The 20,119-nt window shown below is 33.9% G+C and overlaps 1 protein-coding gene and 1 long non-coding RNA gene across 4 annotated transcripts in view; one reads left to right on the top strand and one right to left on the bottom strand.

Annotated features, from left to right (window-relative positions):
* Positions 1-20,119, top strand: part of LOC132745243 (contactin-1-like) — a 57,124-nt gene that overhangs the window by 14,204 nt on the left and 22,801 nt on the right. For all 3 annotated transcript variants that reach the window (XM_060734102.1, XM_060734101.1, XM_060734100.1), the window contains exons 7-16: positions 2,338-2,676; positions 2,958-3,059; positions 7,018-7,290; positions 9,669-9,774; positions 11,162-11,352; positions 11,851-12,129; positions 12,493-12,783; positions 14,774-14,940; positions 15,797-15,926; positions 16,498-16,701. In XM_060734102.1, coding sequence (XP_060590085.1) covers positions 2,338-2,676; positions 2,958-3,059; positions 7,018-7,290; positions 9,669-9,774; positions 11,162-11,352; positions 11,851-12,129; positions 12,493-12,783; positions 14,774-14,940; positions 15,797-15,926; positions 16,498-16,701 — 2,082 coding nt within the window. The remainder of the gene's footprint in view (positions 1-2,337; positions 2,677-2,957; positions 3,060-7,017; positions 7,291-9,668; positions 9,775-11,161; positions 11,353-11,850; positions 12,130-12,492; positions 12,784-14,773; positions 14,941-15,796; positions 15,927-16,497; positions 16,702-20,119) is intronic.
* Positions 8,082-20,119, bottom strand: part of LOC132745247 (uncharacterized) — a 91,138-nt gene continuing 79,100 nt past the window's right edge. Inside the window, exon 3 of the long non-coding RNA XR_009627811.1 lies at positions 8,082-8,656. This is a non-coding gene — a long non-coding RNA (uncharacterized LOC132745247). The remainder of the gene's footprint in view (positions 8,657-20,119) is intronic.

Raw genomic sequence — 20,119 nt, 5'->3', positions numbered from 1 at the left:
TTAAAAATTGTTCAAAGAATTTAATTCCATTAACTCTGGTTGCCATGGCAACCGAAAGAAAAAAACTTAAAAAATCTTCTTTTAAAAAAACCCTAAGAGCTATAGCTTAGATATTTGGCATGAGATATCTTCCAATGAGTGTCTACCAAGTTTGTTCAAATAAAAGCCCTGGGGTCAAAATTGGCCCCGCCCCAGGGGGTCTTTGATTTTCCCTATATGCATATTGTAAAAACTTAAAAAATCTTCTTTTAAAGAACCCAAAGAGCTAGAGCTAAGATATTTAGCATGAAACATCTTCTAATGAGTGTCTACCAAGTTTGTTCAAATAAAAGCCCTGGGGTCAAAATTGCCCCGCCCCAGGGGGTCATTGATTTTCCCTATATGCATATAGTAAAAACTTTAAAAATCTTCTTTTAAAGAACTCAAAGAGCTAGAGCTAAGATATTTAGCATGAAACATGTTCTAATGGGTGTCTACCAAGTTTGTTCAAATAAAAGCCCTGGGGTCAAAATTGGCCCCGCCCCAGGGGTCCTGGATTTTCCTTATATGTATATAGCAAAAACTTAAAAAATCTTCTTTGAAAAAACCCAAATAGCTGGAGTTTAGATATTAAGCATGAAACATCTTCTAGTGTGTGTCTACAAAGTTTGTTCAAATAAAAGCCCTGGAGTCAAAATTGGCCCCGCCCGGGGTGTTATTGATTTTCATTATATGTGTATAGCAAAAACTTAAAATTCTTCTTTGAAAAAACCCAAATAGCTGGAGTTTAGATATTAAGCATGAAACATCTTCTAGTGAGTGTCTACAAAGTTTGTTCAAATAAAAGCCCTGGAGTCAAAATTGGCCCCGCCCGGGGTGTTATTGATTTTCCTTATAATTATGTGTATAGCAAAAACTTAAAAATCTTCTTTGAAAAAACCCAAATAGCTGGAGTTTAGATATTAAGCATGAAACATCTTCTAGTGAGTGTCTACAAAGTTTGTTCAAATAAAAGCCCTGGAGTCAAAATTGGCCCTGCCCGGGGTGTTATTGATTTTCCTTATATGTGTATAGCAAAAACTTAAAAATCTTCTTTGAAAAAACCCAAATAGCTAGAGTTTAGATATTAAGCATGAAACATCTTCTAGTAAGTGTCTACAAAGTTTGTTCAAATAAAAGCCCTGGGGTCAAAACTGGCCCTGCCCCAGGGGTGTCATTGGTTTTAACTACATGTATATGTGTATAGTAAAAACTTATAAAATCTTCTTTGAAAAAACCCAATGAGCTAGAGCTAAGATGTTTAGCATGAAACATCTTCTTATGGGTGTCTACCAAGTTTGTTCAAATAAAAGCCCTTGGGTTAAAATTTGCCCTGCGGGGGGGGGGGGGGGGTGAAAGGGTGGGTAGATCGTTGTTTTTCATTATATGTGTGTAGTAAAAACTTAAGGTCGTGAAACATCTTCTAATGGGTGTCTTCCAAGTTTGTTCAAATAAAAGCCCTGGAGTTTAAACTGGCCCCGCTCTGGGTGCCTTTATTCAGGTGAGCGACCTCAGGGCCATCATGGCCCTCTTGTTAGGTTTGGGGGCAAGTGAAATCAGAGGGGCAAATGTCCTAAATTCGCTATAATTACTAAAGTACTATATTATAGTCACTGATTTAAAATGTTCGAGTTTTGCCTTTGGTTCATGTGCTTTTTTTATTCCCTCCTACCTTAATTTTGTCTGAAAACATCTAAGAAACAAAAAATAAAAATAAACAGTGGGCGATGATGTATTTTTGACAGTAATTTAAACTATGAACTGTATATCAAAATAAATACCCTATGGACAAAGTGGCATGCAGGGATATCCTTGCCAGAGCTGTGGCAGTTCTTAGTTTGGTTTGCAGTTGCATACAGCTGTTCAGAAAATGCCTATTAAAGACTGGGTATTGTTTGCCTTTACTTAATAGAGAAAGCCATTTTCACAGTGGATGCCCTGTTTAAATATTAAGGACTTTATCATATCAAGGTCACCATATTGCATTTAGATTAGAGTTAAGATATAAATAGTCAAATAATGCGTATAGGCACTTAAAATGTGAAAAAATTGAAGACTTTTACATGTAATATCATTAAATTAAAAAGAACAACAGAAACTTATCTAAAAGATGATACTTATGCCCCAGTCCATTGAAAAAATAGTTGGTAGCTCCATTGCAGAATTTCAATTATGGCCAAAGTGGTCAATGGAAAAAAACATGTTTTAGTCAGAATGTTGTTATTTAGCTTCCATCTCTGACATTAGAAATGCAAATTGATTCCAAAATATTGGCTGTTCTGCAAATTTATTGACTTGTTTGATACCATTTTGTTTTAGATTATGGTACATCGTTCAAGAATTTAAATGATGTGCAGATGGGACCAAAGTTTATTGTAGAGGCAGAAAGCACAGTTGTAATCTCTGACAAAGCTGAAGGCATGGTGTACATGGAATGTATCGCCAGTGGTATACCACAGCCAGAGTACAAGTGGATAACATATATATCCGGCGAAGTTACCCAAATTGAGTCCAAAATAGACCCTCGTTACACTATAACTAATGGAAAATTCACAATTGAAGACCCATCTGAAGCCAAGGATGCTGGTGTGTATCAATGTTTAGTGGAGAACAGTGTAGGGGCTATAATCAGTGCACCAGCCCAACTCTCATTTGCAAGTAAGTTATCTCCCATTTATAGTCCTTTCATCATTTTATTAAATAAATAACTTTTTATTGATATCAAGAGCCATGTCATAATATTTATAAGTATACATGCACGTTGTTATAAATATTTATGTCAATTCCTAGGAAAAAATCAAGTTTTAAAACTGATAAGCTTTGAAAAACAAGTCTGTTATTACCATCAAATGTTTACTTTATTGTTATAACTGAAATGATGATGAACTGTGGCACCAAGCTTGTTTTAAGTCTTTCTATTTCCTTTCCTTGCACTGTAGGTCTGGGAGAATTTCCAAACATTCAAGCTGCCCCAGTAAATCCATTAGAGTACCAAGGTGCTGTTATTGAATGTCCAGATATACCCTCAAGGTTTAGTCAAGGTAAGTGAACTCATTATTATTAATTTATCTTTTTTCATTTTTAGCTCGACTTTTCTATGAAAAGGGGAGCTATCCTACTCGCCCCGGCGTCGGCGTCGGCGTCGGCGTTGGCGTCACACCTTGGTTAAGTTTTTCGTACCACCCCACTTTATTTCAGAAGTATTACAAGTATGGCTTTGAAACTTACCATACTTGTTCACCATCATAACCTCCATCTACAGACAAGAGTACATAACTCTGTCAAGGTTTTTGACAGAATTATGGCCCTTTTTTGACTTAGAAAGTGTATTGAGCTTGGTTAAGTTTTTTGTACCACCTCACTTTATTTCAAAACCATTGGAGGTATTGCTTTGAAACTGACCATACTTGTTTACCATCACGACCTTCATCAACAGACAAGAGGACATAACTCTGTCAAGGTTTTTGACAGAATTATGCCCCTTTTTGACTTAGAAAATACATTGAATATGGGTAAAATCCACTTATTGCCTTAACCCTTTGAGATATTGCTTTTGAAACTTTTAATGCTATTTCACATCATTACCCCATCTGTACGCAAGAGAAGGTAACTCTGTCAAGGATTTGTTTAAAAATTAAGGCCTTTTATCGACTTAGAATCTTGGTTAAGTTTTTAGTACCAGTCCACTTTTTGACTGAACTGTTTGAGATATTAATTTGAAAGTTGGAATACTTGTTTACAATCATGATTCCCAAACATGTCCAGGAGAAGGTAATTCTGTCAAAGATTTTATTTGAATTATGGCCCTTAACTGTCAATGTTTTTGTATTATAGGCAAGCACTAAAAAACTTAAAAAATCTAAAAAAATTCATTCCTATCCACTTGTTCACTTTACCATAAATTATGTCATATAAACATTGCTGTAATATTCAAGGGTATCAAACAACTAGTTTTTTTTTTTTCTTACCAGCCCTCTTTTTGACTTAAACATTTCAAACTTTGCTGCAGTGTTCAAGGGTATCACACAATTCAGTAAAATAATTCTTCACTAAATATCTTAATGCTCATGGCCATTGTTCACTTTAAAAATACAGAGATTCTTGTATTGCCTTTTACTGCAAAAACTTTTTTTATTGGCAAGCAATAAAAAAGTCGAGCGCGCTGTCTTACGGACAGCTCTTGTATGAATACCACTAATAATGGTGTGTTTATAGAGAATAACATGCTATTGTCTTTTGATATCAATTTTATCAGCATGGGCTAGATGGGCTAGAAAGGGGCAAGGCTTTATCATGTAACACATAAAAACTGATAAAATTACAAAGTAATCTACCTTTAAATAACAAATTTTGTAGAAAGGTGCATTTTTGTTCAAAGAAATAATTCTTGAAAACAAATTCCTCCGCCCCTGAAATTTAGAATTTCTAAATGGTGGCCAATTTTTGCTTTTGACTTGAGATAAATTCCTTTGATAATAGATACAACATATTGAAATAAAGTAAGATTCTTTCCTTTTAATATCTTTTCCAAAAATATCCCTATTAATCACATAAACTTTACAGCACTTTTTCCATTGACATGTAAGATTCAAAAGTTATTTCAGTTCCAATCAAATCAAATCGGCAATCAAACACAAGATACACAAACATGCATCTTATTTTCTGAACGAAACAATTTATTCACTTATTTAAAGATATACACTGCTCAAATTATATATTTTTGAATATTGATAATTGCTACACAGTCTCTTTGTAAATATAGAATAAACATGCTTTGACGACACACAAAGTAGATATCTTATGTTTTAAACTCTACACTCTATAGGTGGACACAATAAGAATATATAGTGTCATTAAAAAAACTGGCAGTTTTTTAGCTCGACTTTTCTATGAAAAGGGGAGCTATCCTACTCGCCCCGGCGTCGGCGTCGGCTTCGGCGTCACACCTTGGTTAAGTTTTTCGTACCACCCCACTTTATTTCAGAAGTATTACAAGTATGGCTTTGAAACTTACCATACTTGTTCACCATCATAACCTCCATCTACAGACAAGAGTACATAATCTGTCAAGGTTTTTGACAGAATTATGGCCCTTTTTTGACTTAGAAAGTGTATTGAGCTTGGTTAAGTTTTTTGTACCACCTCACTTTATTTCAAAACCATTGGAGGTATTGCTTTGAAACTGACCATACTTGTTTACCATCACGACCTTCATCAACAGACAAGAGGACATAACTCTGTCAAGGTTTTTGACAGAATTATGCCCCTTTTTGACTTAGAAAATACATTGAATATGGGTAAAATCCACTTATTGCCTTAACCCTTTGAGATATTGCTTTGAAACTTTTAATGCTATTTCACATCATTACCCCCATCTGTACGCAAGAGAAGGTAACTCTGTCAAGGATTTGTTTTAAAAATTAAGGCCTTTTATCGACTTAGAATCTTGGTTAAGTTTTTTAGTACCAGTCCACTTTTTGACTGAACTGTTTGAGATATTAATTTGAAAGTTGGAATAATACTTGTTTACAATCATGATTCCCAAACATGTCCAGGAGAAGGTAATTCTGTCAAAGATTTTATTTGAATTATGGCCCTTAACTGTCAATGTTTTGTATTATAGGCAAGCACTAAAAAACTTAAAAAATCTAAAAAAATTCATTCCTATCCACTGAACCTGCAGTGTTCAAGGGTATCACACAATTCAGTAAAATAATTCTTCACTAAATATCTTAATGCTCATGGCCATTGTTCACTTTAAAAATACAGAGATTCTTGTATTGCCTTTTACTGCAAAAACTTTTTTTATTGGCAAGCAATAAAAAAGTCGAGCGCGCTGTCTTACGGACAGCTCTTGTTTAAGAAAGGACCAAATTTATTTGACCTGTAATAGGATATGCAGCTTCCCACACATAGTTTGTAATTTCTTTTAAAATTAGACATATTCAGAAAGAATTACATAGATTTCAATTAATTTTTGGGATAAAAATATTTTACTCTAAGATGAGCATAGTATATCTTTAATAATAATCTGGCGAAACAAAGTAAACATTTACAAGTTCTCCAATGTCATTTACTGAATAAGTTATGACATCACTACATTAAACTATTCGCTATCTTATTTGTTCGTAATTGAAGACAAAATAAAAAGTAATAAATATCACATCTTGATTCGAGACTTGTCATGGTAAGAGTTAAAATTGTAGATTTCAAAGGCTGATAAAAATGAGAATGTAAGCTATTGAAACAAGTCTGTTGAAATGGGCGGAGCTTATTTTTGATATCACATTACTAACATAACAAAATTAATTATCAGGCAAGTGTGATTGGGCAGTTGCCGTAGCAGTTTCATGATAAAAAGGCACATAATGCCAACAGAGCGTGGAAATGGGAAACTGTAACAAGATACCAAGAATAATTTTTTTTTTGAGAAATAAAATTGATAGCACTTCTGTGGCATAATCAGCATTTAAATATGAAGTTGTTCATATGGCATTGTTTTCATTTCAAAGTTTATGTTCTCTATAATGAAGCACTAGAAAAAGCATTTTCAAAACTCTTAATTAGGACAAAGTTACTCCTTATTATGACCCTTATTAGGATTTATAGAAAACTAAGTAAGACTTTATTAACCCATGACTAAGTTACTACTTATATGATGAATAATTCCAAATTATAACTTATGAAAGCCTAATCGGGACTTCAAACTACCAATTGTGACTTTGTATCTTCTAATCAAGACTTAGTTGCACTTAATAAAGAATTTGTAATTCCAAATTATGATTAATGAAGTCATAATGAATACTTTATTAACACATAATCTGGAGTTTTTAAAACTTTACTAGGACTCCAGATGATGGCTTAGTTTCATGGATTTTACATAATTAACCAACTTTTTTAGAAAGTTTTTTCCAATAAGTTCTATTTATTTATTCATAATTTACAAGATAACATGAAAATTTTTTAAATATATATATTTAAACTGTTTATTTTTTTCAGCTGTTGTTTATCAATGGAAGAAATCTGAAGAGGATAGATATACTGGCGATATAGATAAATTAAGAAAGTCAGATGTGCGCCCGGACTTAAATAACCGACTATTTGTTTCTGGTAATGGAAAATTGTACTTTTCGGAGGTGACAAGAGATGATAATTTTTACTATTACTGTATAGCCACATTAACTACCTTAAATCTAAATCAGAACTTCATGAGTACAACATTGAGTCCAAGTAGAACAAGCAAACCTGTACGACTAGAGGTGCGCGCTAGTGGTAAGTTCAGTTATTTCATTTTACCAAGTTATACCCCCTACCAAACATAGATTTTTTGCTCATATACCCTTTATATATAAACTGATGCCTTTCATTTTTTGGTGTCCTTTTATAGTTTCCAAAACATTTCTCACTAGATTATTATCTTAAACATGTTTTGTTGATTTTTGTCAATTACTACAGTTACAGTGATTTGGAATTCAAAATACTATTTGTTTACATTTTGCTACTTTTATGGCTAATAATATTACATTCAGGGCTACTTTCTGTAGGTGATATGCTCTACAACCATTATTTACACAGTTTAAAACGCATGTTTACCAGTTCCAAGTGCATAACATGCTTAAGGTGATTCTCTACCTTTTGGTGGAGTTAGGGGTTATCACCCACGTCATATGTTGTAGTTTCATTACTCTGTTAGCCATGTTACAGAATCATTTCCTCTTTAAACTTTGATTTTTCCTTGAAAATTATGGATGGCAACAAGTTACCAAGTTGATAAGGAAATGAGGGAAATGAATTACATTTAGCAAAGGTTATGGTTACATTCAGTTTATAAACAGCAATTGTTTAGAGATTAAATAAAAAAAAGTTAGAACATAAAAGACAGGGATCCAGGGCATTTTTTGTTAAAATTGTGAAGGGGCCTTGGCCTGTTCATTTTGTGAAAATAAGCAAGATATGTAATAAAATTGTGAAAAAATGACAAATTATTTGGCAGTCTGCTGCACTTTGAAACCGGAAACAGTTTGCTTTGAAGGCTTGATTATAATTTCTGACCTTTTTTTTGCAATTGGCGTAAATCAAGTTTTACCGAAAGGTAAACAATGTATTTCGAAGACAAAGTCCCAATATTTTGTGAAATCTCTTTGGAAATTGTGAATTTTTTTCCACCGCTTTGTGAAAAAAAGGTGCAATTTTGAATTGTGAATGGGCCTTATATCGGCCCCTGTTATAGAAGAAAAAATGGCCCTGGGGATCTGTTGATGAGTTTATGCTTACTGCTTTAACACTGTATTGTTTGACCTTAAAATTGTCCTGGTTTTTATGATTGGTTGTAAAACTATGACTGGTGAGATTCTATATAAAGACAATACAATCATGTAAAATATATATAAGAAATAAAAACTGATTGTGCTCCCCGAAAAATTTCGGGGGAGCATATAGTCGCCGCCTTATTCGTCCGTCCGTCCGTCCGCACTCACAGGAGAGTAATTATGTGGCTAGAGGGACAATAGGTAACTGTTCTTTCTCTTTGATGTCATTCATTCCGTAATGCTTTTATGTGGCTTTTTTCTTTTGTGTGGCTAAAAAGAACAATAGAGAGAACAATAGAGTAGCCACATAATTACTCTCCTGTTAGAACCTCCGTCCGTCCCCTTTTCTTGTCCGGGACATAACTTTGAAACAACAAGAGGTATCGACATGAAACTTTGTAGGTAGATAGATCTCATTGAGAAGGTGTGCAGTGCACAAGAACCGTAACTCTGCCTTGCCTAATTTTTGAATTATCCCCCTTTGTTTATTTTACACTTTGAACTTTGTCTGGGACATAACTCTAAAACTATCAGAGGTATCAACATGAAACTTTGTAGGTAGATAGATCTCATTGAGTAGGTGTGCAGTGCACAAGAACCGTAACTGCCTTGCCTAATTTTTGAATTATCCCCCTTTGTTTATTTTACACTTTGAACTTTGTCCGGGACATAACTCTAAATGTAAAAGAGATATCAACATGAAACTTTGTAGGTAGATAGATCTCATTGAGTAAGTTTGCAGTGCACAAGAACTGTAACACTGTCTTGCCTACTTTTGGAGTTATTGCCCTTTGATCATTTTGACACTTTGAACTTTGTCTGGGACATTACTCTAAAATTATAAGAGATATCAACATGAATCTTTGTAGATAGATAGGTCTCATTGGGTGAAAGTGCAGTGCTTAACAATCATTACTCTGCCTTGCCTTATTTTGAAGTAATTGCCCTTTGTTTATTTTTACTTTTTGACTTTTGTCCGGGACAGAACTTTAAAACTATTAGAGATATCAACATGAAACTTTGTAGGTAGCTAGATATAATTGGATAGAACTGCAATGCTTAAAGAACCTAAACAAAGCCTGGTCTAATTTTGGAGTTATTACCCTTTGTTCATTTTTACACTTTGAATTTTACCCGGGACATAACTCTGATATCATCAGGAAACTTTATAGATAGATAGATAGATCTAATTGAATAGAAGTGCAGTGCAAAAAAACATAACTACGCTTTGCCTAATTTTGGAGTTTTTGCCCTTTGTTCATTTTTTTTATACTTTCCTGTGTCCAGAACCTTCTCGGGGAGCATCACCCGGTTCAACCGGTTCTTGTTGTTTATTTGTAGCTGGCGGAACATATGAGCCAAGAATTCAGGACAGTTTTATAAATGTTATACCTGGTTCACCAGTGGTTGGCATGAATATATCTCTGGAATGCTTTGCTTATGGGACGTAAGTATGATTGCTACCTTATATACAAAACACTTACAATCAAGCTTGTTTACAGATGGTTTACTTATTTTTAGTCCCCTACCGGTTCAACCGGAGGGGACTTTAGGTTTACCCTCCGTCTGTCTGTCTGTCTGTCAGTCTGTCCATCCACAAATCTGGATCCCGCGATAATGCAAAAAGTACTAAAAATATTTTTATGAAACTTGATATATGGATAGATGGCAGTATGGAGATTATGCACGTTTTTTTTTTCTTCCTATGTTGAAAATTCTGGTTGCTATGGCAACAAATAGTCTGAAAAGATGGCAAATTTAACACATAAACTGGATCCAGTGATAACTCAAAAAGTACTGAAAATATTTTTATGAAACTTGAAATATTGGTAGATGGCAGTCTGGAGATTATGCACATCTTTTTCTTTTCTTCCTATGTTGAAAATTCTGGTTGCTATGGCAACAAATAGCCTGAATTTCAAGATTTCTGATTTAAATTTTTCAGCTTTTTCACTATAAGTTCTTTATTTTTTAAGGTGTTTACTTCAAACTTTAAATATAAGTTTCTGGTCATCAACCACATCATATGTGACAAGGTTTACAACTCTAGCACAAAAATTATCAGTATTACCTCCCTTGAACTTAGAAATTTTATGAAAAAAATGTCTTTTTTAAATAACTTCTTTACTTCCTAATGTATCTACTTAAAACTTCATATATATGTTTCTTATTATCACTCAACATTTTTGAGAAGGTTAAATACTCTAGCAAGATTAAATTTCCAAAATTATGTCCCCCTTGAACTTAGATTTTTTTCGAGAAATTGGTATTTTTCACTCCAACTTCTTACTTTAAAATCCCACATCGTAATAATATGACAAGGTTGTATAAACATAATTTCCTTACTAGGCAGGGAAACTTAACACATTACTGTGATATAGACAAACTTAGAACTCAAAAGATTTAAGTTCATTCATGTCATTCATTCACTGGTAAAATTGAATGGCCAATGGTGGTCCATCAGAATGTTGCTGGGGTTCTGACCGGTAGGGGACTTATGGATTGCTTGCAATACTATGATAATTGCTTGTTCATTCTATTACTTTCTTATTTCTTCATGGATTTACTTCAAATTTAAAATATACATTCACTATCAACACCTTCATCATAGATGATTAGATTTATAAGTCAATTGCCTCACCATGATTATTTTCATTTTGAACTTTTTTTTAAATTTTCTTCTTCGTTACTATAAATGGCACATTTGAAAATTGTTATTTTTTCACTTTCCTTCTTTGTGACTATAAATGATATCATAAATGATCATGAATGAAATACATGAGACAGTGGAATCTGTTATTTTTCAAAATAAGACATGATTTTAATACTTCTAGGCTGCCGCTAACATATGAATGGGAAGTTCCGCAGGGAGTTGTTGGACGGTATGAGCTGACAGATAGTAATCGTATTTTGAAGATAAACAACGTACAGCAGGATGACTCTGGAGAATATTCGTGCCGTGTTACCAGTAGTAAAGGCAGTGGACAACAGGCTGACAAGAAAAGCTATGTTCTTTATGTTGAATGTAAGTTGTCACAGAAAATATATGGTGTACACTATAACTTGAGCAATTACCTCTGAGTAGCGGTCACTTGCCAACAAAGGCCATGTTGTTGTAATCATCCCCACCCTCCATCCAAAACGTGTGAGTATGTGAATAATGCTATGTTGCACATCATGAACAGCCATTGTTAAGACATGCTTGATTGTTACACATTGACACAGACCTTTATAATTTGTCCCTTTTTAGTTTGATTTAAATTGAGATTTTTTTTTATAAATCAGGCAAGTACAAAGGGGAAATTGTTTATAGACAATTTATAGAATTGTAATCAAACTTGGTGGATAGTAAGTTTATAAAGAGACCTGGGGTCAAAGAAAAGGGCACAGTTACTACATAAAGAAAATGGTTTCTGATTGATAACTAGATGTAGAAATGAGATATTGTTGAAAATCTGTTTTGTGGCATAGCCAATATTGTTGCTTATTATTATTATTTTTTTATATAAATATATTAATTCAGCCCAGCCAGATTTTATCGTTCCACTTACTGATCAGCATCTTGATAAGGGAACACGACAGTTAACATGGCGATGTGAAGCTCGCGCTGTACCTTTCCCTACATATACCTGGTATAAGAATGCCCAAGTAATACAGAACAGTACTGATGGGGACCGTCTTGTCATTGGCAACACATTGTTCTTGAGAAATCTACAACATGAACGAGACAGTGGAATGTATCAATGTGTTGCACAAAATTCACATGGTGTAACCTCCACTTCTGCTCAGCTCAGGATTTTAGGTATGTAATTTAAGAATTTTTAATATTATTGGCTGTCCATCTATCTTGTCTTGCACAGATTTTTTACCTCAAGTGTATTTAGTAAAATTGCAAAATCGGCTCCACTGATATTTTGTTTCGTATCATTTGGCATGAGATATTCCCTGAATTTGCTTGCTCTTCTTTTATTAGTTTTGTTCTCTGATAAAGACATGTGCATTCAGTGAACCAGACTAGTGTTGACCACTAAATTTAAATATTTGGATAATGTGTGTAATATAATCCCTTCACCAACAAATGACAATATCATATTAAAAGTGGACAAGTCTGGTATCCAAATTATGAGGGAGAGATTTTTTATTTTATCTGTTTCCATCATTGTAGAGGTGAAGCCAACTTTTGCCAAGTTTCCAGTACCATCAACTATGGCTGGTGCGGTAGGGGGTAACATCACAATACCATGCCGACCAGAAGCTGCTCCATTCCCAGAAATCAGTTGGTACCGTAATGGTGCCAACTTGAACCCAGGAACAGATTCTGGTTCTCGTTTACAGCTTACAATAGAGGGAGATTTGAAGATAAGGGATCTAAGTATGGGAGATCAAGGGAATTATGAATGTCGGGCTATGAATGAGCTAGGAGAAGACAGGAACAGGACATTTCTTACAATAATGCGTAAGTCAAGCTTGATTAAAAACACTTGGCTACACCTGCACTCTGCCCTAATGCTCAAGTAAGGGTCCAAGGTCTAAAACTGCGATATAAATTTGGTTCTGATATAATGCTCAATATGAGATTTGATTGATGACTGGTAGAAATTAATTCTATACCCCACACTTAGACCTGTATATATGGCGGTGAAGGTTTGTTATATTTCAATCAATGAAAGTCATTTAGAATAACAAATTGGTTTCTAAATCAAGTAAATAATTGAAGCAAATAATTTTGTAAAATATTTGGTTATTAATACAAAATGATAAAAATTGTGAAACTAAACAATGTGTATAACAGTGTTTTATTACTGGAGTTATAAAATGTTGCTGTGTTGACTAGAAAACCAAACAAGAAAGTACATGTAAAAAAATTTTATATTGAATACCTATAAATTAGGGCTGGGAATTATATTCGAATATTCGAATATTCGAAACACTACCGAATATTCGAACATTGAAAAACGAATACGAATATTCGAAAAAAAAATTTGTTATAATATATAACTTTCAAATTTCAATTAAGATCGTAAATTTAACCATTAACCTGTACTTGACCAGGTCTTCACACGTTTGTATGACGCGTGTCAACGATTATCGCCAATTAACTGTGAAAACTTTGGGGTCTAGTTGATCAAAAAGGCACCCGTTTCACAGTTTGCAATTTACCTGTTAAACAGTTTATAATTAAATTCTTTCCGATTTTAATTATCTTATTTATTGTTTTCTGTGCTATAATCTTTCCGATTAATCAATAATTGTCTTAAATTTTGTGAAGACAAATAAATCGGCACGCATTATGTGTTACTAAATCATGGGAAGTGTCTATATTCCGTCAGAATATATTTATTCCGTAGAAATTAGACTCCGTATGATATTTACTGCGTTAAAGCTAAATTTATCTGAAGAATATTTTAAACCTTATCTAAAATTATAAATAAATAAAGAAATATTAAATACAAGTTAAGTTTCAATATAATTATGTGTTATTGGGGCTAAGAGGCTACGGTGGACAATCAAGTCACATGAGTTACCTCCCGTTAATAAAACGAATGATTAGCTGTCGGATTAACTGAACAAAAGGCAATCAAATTATGAATTTATTTCAAAATTAACATATATGTCGATTTTCAATATATAAAATAAAACACTTTGACGTAGTAATAAAGGTAGTTTTAATCGTCAATTTTTCCAAACATATTAAAGTAGTATAGTATTGGACACAATCAATTTCGGATACATATACGTCAAAGAAATATTTGAGCAAATGTTGTAAAAACGAATATTCGAATATATTCGAATATGGAAAACGAATATTCGAACATCAGATTCCTTATTCGTTCCCAGCCCTACTATAAATTTACAGTATCAAAGTCGAATGCCTCTAGATGAACAATTTTGATGCGCAATGTGCAATTCTATGGCATATAGCGATTCACCTGTGTGTGTTTGTCTGTTATATAGATTATAGTGAGCTTAAAAAGGTCTTCTTCTTAAAAAGTACAAGTATGATTTGAACCAAACTTGCCAGGATTGTTCCTTGGGTGGAGGGCTTCCAAAGTTGTTCAAAGAATTTGATTCAGTTCAATAATCTTGTTGATACGGCAACCAAAGGAACAATAGATTTATTAAAAAAATCTTTACTCCAATACTAAAAGGCCTAGAGCATAGCATTGTCATGTGGACCTCTACCAAGATTGTTCAAATTATAGCCCTCAGTATCAAAGTCTCTGTCATGGTATCTATTAAAATTTACGTAAAAAGTGTCAGATAACAGTGCTTGTTATATGCCCCAAAAAATGTTGGTGTATATTGTTGTGCACTTGGTTATCTGTCCATGCATACATTTTAAATCAAAGCTGGGCAAAATTTTTAGTATGAAGTTGATTCATTGTGTTTATGGTGCACACATATACAAATGTGTATGGTAAAGAGTATAATATTAAATATTTCAGAACGCACAACTATATACCAGCCACCTAGACCACAGAGTGTAGAAGTGAACAAAACTGCATTCCTGTATTGTCAGGCTTCATTCAACCAGAATAAACTGGATCTTATATACATGTGGGCTTTTAATGGTAGAGTGATAGACATTGAGAGGAATGAACATTATAGAAGGGTATGTTTAATAAATCATACACAATAATGTAGCATCTTCAAGTTTTATACCTTGTAGTATAAGCTTTGAAAATGCTATATTTCCTATATTTCTGTTATGAATGAATACAATGAATTTGGTTATAGTACTATTGTAAACATGAAGAAAAAGACTGAGAAAGTGCAATAAACATTATTTTCTGTACAGGAGTGTAAAGGCTATCAAATGCTACTCCTTGAATGCAGTAAAAGTGCCTTTTTATACTTTCGAAGAAAATTGGGTATATTGTTTTGTAAATGTTGGTTGATGGGTAGATCACTTACTTACCAGTATAACTGGAGAACCATTTCACTGAAGGTCAAATAAAGCTAAATTTAAAAAGCTATATATCTTCTCCAAAAATTAGTGTTTGAATTTTAAAAAAGAATACTTCCAAAATTGGATGTATAAAATAGATGCGGTAATAAATTGCCTTAAAAGTAAAAGGCACATGCAGGAAATGTTTGCTAAATGGACAAAACCCTACTTGAAATAGCAGGATAATATTTTGCCCTAGAATATTTTATTCTGTTTACGTACAATATTCATGTGTGCTAAATAACAGAGACATCTTATGTTACAACTCTTTCGAGAACCCACCATATTGAGTAAACAATATTTATTGATTTATTGGGTTCCATTGTTCAAAGGTCAAGGTTTCATTGACTCTGAATATGAAATATGTTTCCTCTCAGCAAATAATCGGAAATTTTGCACGTAAGTTTTTGGTCAAGATCTACATCAAATGGAACATTTATCTCAAAAAAATTACTTCCTGTTCCCTCATGTTAAGAAACCTCAGTGGAGTCCCTTTGATACACTTAAGTTTTGATTGTAGGGTAATACAGCAGACCAAGAAGGAGGATTATACCTGATATTTGCACAGTATGATCATTCTGGAATGTATACCTGTATAGCACAAACACAAGTAGACTCTGCTAATGCTTCAGCTGCATTGATGGTTACAGGTATATGTCATATTATCTGTTTATTTACTTTGTCTTTATACAAGCTGTGTGATGCCATCATAGATTAATAAATTTGTATGTTTGTATTCTTGGCAAAAGAAATTCAGCATTCATATTTTCCAATCTTTTAAAGTTTCTGTCGTTGGTCAGTTGGCCAGTCTGCCAGTCCATAGACTAAATGGTTTCCAATCAATTACTAAAGAACGCTGAGGCCTAGAAACTTCAAACTTGGTATGGGGATTATTCATGATCAGTAGATAACCCCTATTTATTTTTTGGTCACTAGGTCAAAAGTCAGAACACATAACCTGGGAACATATGGGGCATAGTAATGTTTTACAAACATACCTTGTTTTTATGGCAACTGACCTTTTTGGCTCAGTGGTTAATGGCCCTACAACTTACTGCCTTCACTGGGAACATTCAATTCTTGTCTATATCACATAAACAAAAATTTTGATGGGACAAAACAAAGAAAGGGAAAATATGACTATGGAGACTAATATTAAACTGGAAGAAAGTGACTATTATAGTAGATTCGAAACAAGAACATGCTGCTATATGATTTTAGGTCCACCCGGTGAGCCAGCAGGTGTAGAAGCTTACAGTGCATCAGATAAGATATCTGAACAAGTATCAGATGAATTAGGAGTGGGTGATACAGATGTAGTCCTCAGATGGACGGATCCAGTAGATACACATGGTGCACCTATACTTACCTACATGATATATGGACAAACAAACTATTCTAATGAATGGAAACCTCTGTATACATGTATGTGGTTACAACTTTCATAGACTTTCATTAAATTTTTCATAGTTTGCTTTTATTTCTATCAGTAACTTTTCTTGTGGTTCAAACTATACTTATTTCTTCTTCCATGTTTACAAATGAAATTACAATACATAAATTACATCCAAGGATTGAGTAGAAAGCTTAAAGCTTATATGAAACTCTCTCCTGTAAAAGCATTTCAACAATTTATTATGCTCCCCGAAAAAATTTCGGGGGAGCATATAGTCGCCGCCTTGTCCGTCCGGCCGTCTTTCTGTCCGTCCGTCCGTCCCCTTTTCTTGTCCGGGACACGACTTTGAAACAACAAGAGGTATCAACATGAAACTTTGTAGGTAGATAGATCTCATTGAGTAGGTGTGCAGTGCAAAAGAACCGTAACTCTGCCTTGCCTAACTTTTGAATTATTCCCCTTTGTTTATTTTTACACTTTGAACTTTGTCCGGGACATAACTCTAAAAGTATAAGAGGTATCAACATGAAACTTTGTAGGTAGATAGATCTCATTGAGTAGGTGTGCAGTGCACAAGAACCGTAACTCAGCCTTGCCTAATTTTTGAATTATCCCCCTTTGTTTATTTTACACTTTGAACTTTGTCTGGGACATAACTCTAAAAGTATAAGAGGTATCAACATGAATCTTTGTAGGTAGATAGATCTCATTGAGTAGGTGTGCAGTGCACAAGAACCGTAACTCTGCCTTGCCTAATTTTTGAATTACCCCCCTTTGTTTATTTTACACTTTGAAATTTGTCCGGGATATAACTCTAAAAGTATGAGGTATCAACATGAAACTTTGTAGGTAGATAGATCTCATTGAGTAGGTGTGCAGTGCACAAGAACCGTAACTCTGCCTTGCCTAATTTGTGAATTATCCCCCTTTGTTTATTTTACACTTTGAACTTTGTCCGGGACATTACTCTAAAAGTATAAGAGGTAGCAACATGAAACTTTGTAGGTAGATAGATCTCATTGAGTAGGTGTGCAGTGCACAAGAACCGTAACTCTGCCTTGCCTAATTTTTGAATTATCCTCCTTTGTTTATTTTACACTTTGAACTTTGTCTGGGACATAACTCTAAAAGTATAAGATGTATTAACATGAAACTTTGTAGGTAGATAGATCTCATTGAGTAGCAGTGCAGTGCACAAGAACCGTAACTCTGCCTTGCCTGATTTTTGAATTATTCCCCTTTGTTTATTTTACACTTTGAACTTTGTCCGGGACATAACTCTTAATGAATAAGAGATATCAACATGAAACTTTGTAGGTAGATAGATCTCATTGAGTAAGTTTGCAGTGCACAAGAACTGTAACACTGTCTTGCCTACTTTTTGAGTTATTGCCCTTTGATCATTTTGACACTTTGAACTTTGTCTGGGGCATTACTCTAAAATTATAAGAGATATCAACATGAATCTTTGTAGATAGATAGGTCTCATTGGGTGGAAGTGCAGTGCTTAAGAATCATTACTCTGCCTTGCCTTATTTTGAAGTAATTGCCCTTTGTTTATTTTTACTTTTTGACTTTTGTCCTGGACATTACTTTAAAACTATTAGAGATATCAACATGAATCTTTGTAGGTAGCTAGATATAATTGGATAGAACTGCAATGCTTAAAGAACCTAAACAAAGCCTGGTCTAATTTTGAAGTTATTGCCCTTTGTTCATTTTTACACTTTGACTTTTACCCGGGACATAACTCTGATATCATCAGGAAACTTTATAGATAGATAGATCTCATTGAATAGAAGTGCAGTGCAAAAAAACATAACTCCGCTTTGCCTAATTTTGGAGTTTTTGCCCTTTGTTAATTTTTTTTATACTTTCCTGTGTCCAGAACCTTCTCGGGGAGCATCACCCGGTTCAACCGGTTCTTGTTTAAGTAACAAGATAATTTCTAGTTAGAATTAATAATAGCAAAATCTTCAAAAATAAACAGGATAATCTTTTGTTTAACCCATTACATATACATGCCTTTCCCCCCCCCCCTCCTTTTGTTATCTCAAATGGTGAAAAAATGCCTTATTTAGGCTCCCAACACTTGTTTTTGTTTGAGAAATGTTGTTAAAAAAAGTGACCATTTTTTCGGCCTACCCCCCAACCAAAAGATACATCAGGGGGTTGCCAGAAGGGGGATGTGCCCACTTCTGTTTGGGGGGTTTGAAGGGGGGCAGAGTCCCCCTCATCGCCAAGAAAATTTTGGACTTGTGAGAGGCTATAAATGACCCCAGATTGATCATAAGGTAACGTGTAACCAACGCTGAAAAGCATTTCACTCTATCTCAATCCATTGAGAAGTTGCAACACTTTGAAATCAATTTTGATGGAAACAATCAACGCAAAATAGTGATTTTTGGCAATTTTGAGATGTCCCCTCGTTGCCATGGTAACAGAAAATTTAAACCTGAGCGTGTTATTGCAAGGGCAATGGTCCAGTCAACATTTGTGCCAAGTTTGATTAGTGTTGAAGCAGTTTTTATAGTATTATAGCAATTTGAACTTGTAACGGGAGACTTTTCAATGAAAACAGCCATTTTTAGCTCGACTATACAAAGTATATGGAGAGCTGTCCTACTCGCCCCGGCGTCGGCGTCCGCGTCCAGATTTCAGATTAAAGTTTTGGTGCAGTAAAATATTTTTCACTATAACTTTGTCATTTCTTAAGGTATCAACTTCAAACTTCAAATATATGTTCCTTATCATCAACCACATCTTATGTGACAAGGTTCATAACTCTAGCACTGATATTTTCAGATTTATCTCCCCTTGAACTTAGAATTTTCCTTAAAAAATACTATTTTTTACTGTAACTTCTTTATTTCTTAAGGGATCACCCTCATACTCCAAATAAATGTACCTTATCATCATCCCCATCTTATGTGACAAGGTTCATAACTCTAGCACCAATATTTTTAAGATTTATCTCCCCTTGAACTTAGAATTTTCCATAAAAAATAATAATATTTTTTACTGTTACTTCTTTATTTCTTAGGAAATTACCCTCATACTTCAAATGTATGTACCTTATCATCATCCCCATCTTATGTGACAAGGTTCGTAACTCTAGCACAAATAATTTCAGATTTATCTCCCCTTGAACTTAGAATTTTCCTTAAAAAAACTATTATTTTTTACTGTAACTTATTTATTTCTAAAGGGATCAACTTCATACTTCAAATATATGTACCTTATCATCATCCATATCTTATGTGACAAGGTTCATAACTCTAGCACCAATATTGCAAGAATTATCTCCCCATAAACTTAGATTTTTTTACTAGAAAAATGTTATTTTTTACTATAACTTTTTTAGTTTTAAAGGTATCTACTTCAAACTTCAAATACTTATTCCTTATCATCAATTACATTTTATGTGACAATGTTCATAACTCTTGA

Source organism: Ruditapes philippinarum, unplaced genomic scaffold (assembly GCF_026571515.1).
Source record: "Ruditapes philippinarum isolate M1 unplaced genomic scaffold, ASM2657151v2 ctg8_1_1_1_1, whole genome shotgun sequence".
Taxonomy (NCBI): domain Eukaryota; kingdom Metazoa; phylum Mollusca; class Bivalvia; order Venerida; family Veneridae; genus Ruditapes; species Ruditapes philippinarum.
The sequence above is the reverse complement of the archived record's forward strand: the minus strand, read 5'-3'. Positions and strand labels throughout refer to the sequence as shown.